Source organism: Electrophorus electricus, chromosome 16 (assembly GCF_013358815.1).
Source record: "Electrophorus electricus isolate fEleEle1 chromosome 16, fEleEle1.pri, whole genome shotgun sequence".
Taxonomy (NCBI): Eukaryota; Metazoa; Chordata; class Actinopteri; order Gymnotiformes; family Gymnotidae; genus Electrophorus; species Electrophorus electricus.
In genome coordinates, this window is record NC_049550.1 from 13,692,893 (window position 1) to 13,697,892 (window position 5,000).

General features: G+C 43.7%; 1 protein-coding gene across 7 annotated transcripts in view; it reads right to left on the reverse strand.

Annotated features, from left to right (window-relative positions):
* Positions 1-5,000, reverse strand: part of spast (spastin) — a 12,158-nt gene that overhangs the window by 1,044 nt on the left and 6,114 nt on the right. For 6 of the 7 annotated variants that reach the window (XM_027013766.2, XM_027013765.2, XM_027013772.2 and 3 more), the window contains 7 exons: positions 3,124-3,215; positions 2,831-2,910; positions 2,704-2,746; positions 2,530-2,609; positions 2,076-2,146; positions 1,951-1,991; positions 1,006-1,125 (listed from right to left, as the gene is read on the reverse strand). In XM_027013766.2, coding sequence (XP_026869567.2) covers positions 1,006-1,125; positions 1,951-1,991; positions 2,076-2,146; positions 2,530-2,609; positions 2,704-2,746; positions 2,831-2,910; positions 3,124-3,215 — 527 coding nt within the window. Of the gene's footprint in view, positions 1,126-1,950; positions 1,992-2,075; positions 2,147-2,529; positions 2,610-2,703; positions 2,747-2,830; positions 2,911-3,123; positions 3,216-5,000 lie in introns of all 7 variants that reach the window. The other variant, XM_027013770.2, reaches the window with a different exon arrangement.

The following is a 5,000-nucleotide window of genomic DNA, read 5'->3' on the forward strand; positions in this document are numbered from 1 at the left end:
GTCCCTGGCAGCGGTGATACAGTCTTAGCTAGAAAGCTAACGGTAACTAACTGCTAGAGGGTTAGTTTTTCACTATATCCTAATCAAAAAGATGATTAGGGGTAAAAAGATGCCTTTAACGTGCAGTTAGCAAAAGGTCTTCACGACGCGACGTTTCGCCTCGGTTGGCGCGTCTGATCGCGATGGCCGTTGCGCACCAAACACACGAAATGAGAGCCAGTGCAGTTGCAACGTGCGACAATGTTCAGACTTACACAAACCAAATGAGCACAAGACTCGGGACGCAAAGCCCGGGATTACAGTTGTTAAGATATCCAGCTTCCTTGCCTGCATAGATTTAGTTAAACCACTCTCGGTCTCTGCCCTCACAGAAGCTAAAGCACGCACGACTGTGGTCTAGTTAAGAAGTGGCCCGCTAGTTGTAGTTCGGAGCGTAGTCTCCGGTTCCAGACAGCAGCCCCGAGTTTGGCAGAAGGCTGTTGATCGGGAACTGCATTAAGAAACACCGGATGAACTCCTCCTAATTACCCGCTAGCTAGGAGGTGGCTGGTAGAAAGAACACGCATCCTGGGCAGGCCATTTTTTTATGAACCTGAGCTATGGCTCTTTACCATACATTGTATACACACTCATCCTCCATATATACAGCCCATGTGCCTTATTCATTCTCCAGTGATTTAGTATATCTAAGGGACTGATGCATATGTGGAACTCTATAACTGTGCACTGGGTTTCTGTGTATTCTAAACTAAAACTGTTTGTTACAAGAGAAACCTTGGAGATGTTGGGGGGTACTGAGTGCATTTCTCAGTAGCAAAACAATTCTTCTGAAAGTGTCCATGCTCTTCCAAATGAGTGATGGGTAATTCCTCCATGAGATCAAAAAAAAAAACTTTATTTATTTATAAGGACCTAAAGCTCACAGTTCATGATCCAAAAGCCATATTGTGAGGGGAGTGTGAGAGAGTGAGAGTGTGTGTATGAGTGTGTGTGCGTGTGTCATACAGCAGTCGTGTCGCCGTACTCCTGGTTCCAGTGTACGTACTGCTCAATTGTTTGACTGCTCACACTCTTCTTTACCTTCTTCAGAGACTCAACGAAATCAGAGAAATTGATATTTCTCATCTGAAAGAAGAAATCAGAAGAAAAACGCCACACTAAACATTCTACACCTCGACACACTACACTGGGTCTCATGCAAGTACCTGTAATATAAACAAAGCAATTTGTTCTTAAACTGAGAGACTTAACAGAAATTAACACTACTGAATAATGAGCTGAATTATCAATTATACCTATTTAAATCAATTTAAATAAATTTTAGTTTCAATGTCTAATTTAAACAACAAGTACAAGTTTTATTTTGTGATGATCCTAATTTGTGATGATATAATGCAACAATAGCCATTCATCTGTATCCTGGTAAGGCCTGACATGATGGCAACACAACCCCTCCCTGCCTTTCACACACAGAGACAAATCAGCCTTCAGTTAATCTCGTTTAAGTCTCTAGGCAGCTTGTGATGAGAATATTTACACGTGTTGGGATGCCTGGCAGTGCATCCTCATCGTCCCACTTCCTCTCGCTTTACCGCCTTGCTTTGGTGAGACTTGTTTTTTTTAAGTCTAACGTCAATTCAAGTAATACTTTCTTTTTCTGAGAGAGAATGGACGTCACATGACGGTGTGAACGGCGGGACTCGTCTTTAGCGGTTCTCAGTCCACTCTAGATGCTGCTAAAATGGTGCGTTTGCTGGTTACTTTTAAGAATGACATTTCTGGGTTAAATATTCCAAATCACATATAGCAGTTTTGTTATGAGCATTCGCTACATCTAAAGTGGCACGAACGGTCCGTTTTGTTCCGGTTTGACTGTTTGGACGGTTATCTAGGTCACATGTAGCTGAGCAGAGGCAGAGTCAGAGTCAGGATAAACAGGAAGTGATGTACCTCGTTGGCAGCCATGTTCCTTACTTGCTCCGGACGTAGTTCTGTATAGAAACAACATCGCACTTGTTAGGTAGATGTTTATGGAAGTGCTCATGTGCAGCCCATGCCAGCGTGCCTCATCTCACCTCGTATGGGCCCAAGTGCTGCATCTTTAGCCAAAGAGGTCAGATCGCTGCCTGAGTAACCATCGGTCATACTACACACACACACACACACACACACACACACACACACACACACACACACACACACACACACACACACACACACACACACACACACACACACACACACACACACACACACACACACACACACAAGCATGTAGGTACATGTGCAATTTTTGGGTAGAGATAAAATACCAGCAGTGAAAATGATCAACTTTAAACAGAAAAAAATTAAATCAACTATGAATCAAATTTGAAGCTGATGACTTGCAGTAAAAGGAAGAGGTTGAGTTGGTGTGCATGTATTTGTGTGTGTGTGAGAGAGAGAGAGAGAGAGAGAGAGTGTGAGAGTGTATGTGTGTTAGAGAGACTGTGTTTGCTTGTGTGCTCGTGTGTGTTCCAGAGCACTTGCCTGGCTAGCTGACTCAGCTCCTTTGCGGTCAGTGGGCTTCCATGTTTACCCAGAAGATTCTTCAGCAGCTTCAGACGAGTCTGAAAGAAACCGAATCTTTACCACTTCAGCTGGTAAATAGAAATAAAAACCTTTAAACAACACCGTAAGAAACCTGTTTACTATTTGCTGTACCTCCTCTGTGGGCAAAGACACGTAAATCCGCTTTGGAAAGCGCCTGCGAAACAGACAGACGGGCAGAGTTCAGACAGAGAGGCGAAACAACGTGAATGTGGCGCTCAGGAGGCCCGAGCGGTGGTACCTCAGCACGGCCTCGTCCAGCTCCTGAGGACGGTTAGTGGCCCCCATCACCAACACCCGCTCATCCCCTCCTGACTGTACCTACACACATGCACGCACGCACACGCACGCGCACACACACACGCACACACACACACACACACGCACACACACGCATAATCTGAACCCAGATCAGGCCTGTTTAACGGTGACGACAGTAACAGGCAACACACAGAGGTAATGACACTCCTGTTAGCTGTGTGAGGAGTTCAGGTTGGAGGTGTGGAGAGAAAGAATGAAGGGTTCAGCTCCTACCCCATCAAACTCAATGAGGAACTCGGTCTTCAGTCTCCTACTGGCATCATGCTCCCCTTCTCTTCTCTCACACAGCAAACTGTCTATCTCATCTACGCGCACACACACAAAATGGCAGGATGCTTAGAATCAGCATTCCACTGCACACTCAGTGATGTTGCTCCACTTAAGAATAAAAAAAAAAGGTTTTAAAAAATTAGGGACAAAATTGGTACCTTGTTATAATGACCACATTCACAATTTAAAACACTTGAAAAATAGAACAAAAATGGCACCACACTAAGCTTGTAGTCTTCCAGCTTGCATGGAAGGAGAGCCTTTTCAAGTACAGCAAAGCACTTATTACAGCTCCAACAGCTCATCTCAACCCTAATAGAAATAACGAAAATCATCCTAGATTTCTTTTTAGTGCAATTTCACATCTAACTAGGAATAAACCTATCATCATCACACAGTAGTAATGAGTTCATTAGCTTCTTCCACAAGAAAATGAAGCACATTAGAGATAACATTAAGAGTATTAACATGACATCAGGCAGCTACTTGGAGATCAGAATAACCAAGCCAAAAACGACTCTAGAATCCTTCACACCCATCCAAGAGCCAGAACTTACATCTCCACTGACTTATATCTTGCTTACTAGATTCACTGCCCTCACACTTTCTTAAGAAATCCTACCTGAAGTAATTGAACCTTTACTAAATTTAACAAACTCTTCCTTGAACATTGGCTACATTCCTAAAATCATTCAAATTAGCAGTAATCAGAACACTTATCAAAGGAATCCAACTTCAACCCATGTCAGCTGTCAAACTACAGGCCAATTTCCAAGATCCTAGAAAAAGCTGTAGCTCAGCAGCGAAGATCATACATGAATCAACCAGATACATGAAGTCTTTCACTCAGGGATGAAACCTCATCATAGTATAGAGACAGCACTGATTAAAGTAGTTAATGACCTGTTGTTGGCTTCTAACCATGGTTATGTCTCTTTGCTTATATTACTTGATCTGAGTGCAGCATTTGACATTATAGATCACAACATTTTACCTGACAGGCACGAAAATGTTGTTGGGATTAGGGGAACAGCCCTTTCCTGGTTTAAATTTTATCTAGCCGGTTACTACCAGTTTGTTAACATAAATGGAGACTTCTCAGCATACAAGCAGCTTAGCTACAGCGTCCCACAAGAAACCGTTCTAGGGCCTCTGCTTTTTCTTTATACATGTACCTCTAGGTGACATTATACGTAAACACTGTGCTAGTTTCCACTACTACGCTGATGTTACTCCGCTATATGTCTCAGCCAAACCACAGGACATACATCAGTTCTTTACTAGTACCAAGAATGAGAAATCTACCACAGTGCACAGAGCCTTTTCCTATAACGTTCCCACACTATGGAATAACCTTCCTGTAAATGAGACTCTGAATCAATATTTAAGGCTAGGCTGAAATCCTGTACAGTCAGGCATTTTATTAACAACTTCCCATCTTAGGTAAAGGTGTAGATCTGGGGGTCCTTGGGCACTGAGAGTTCTGGTAAACTGGGATGTTATGATGTCACTTCACCTGTCTTCTCACCCAAGTTTGTTGACGGAGAGCGGCGGAGGGCCGATGTTCCAGGGTGCCTCATGCTTGTACTTCCAACTTTGCACATTATAGTTCCCTAATTTACACACCCTTGTACCGGGACATGCCTAATGATCTATTCTCTCTTTCTGCCGAGGTACATCTACTCCTGATGTCATGACGTTACTAAGCCCCAATCCGTCTCAGCTGCCATGGCTCCTCCCACCACCCCGATGGCCCCTGCTGTAGCCCACCACACCTGCACCCCAGCCAGCTACTTCTCTGATGTGGGATGGGTTTTGGA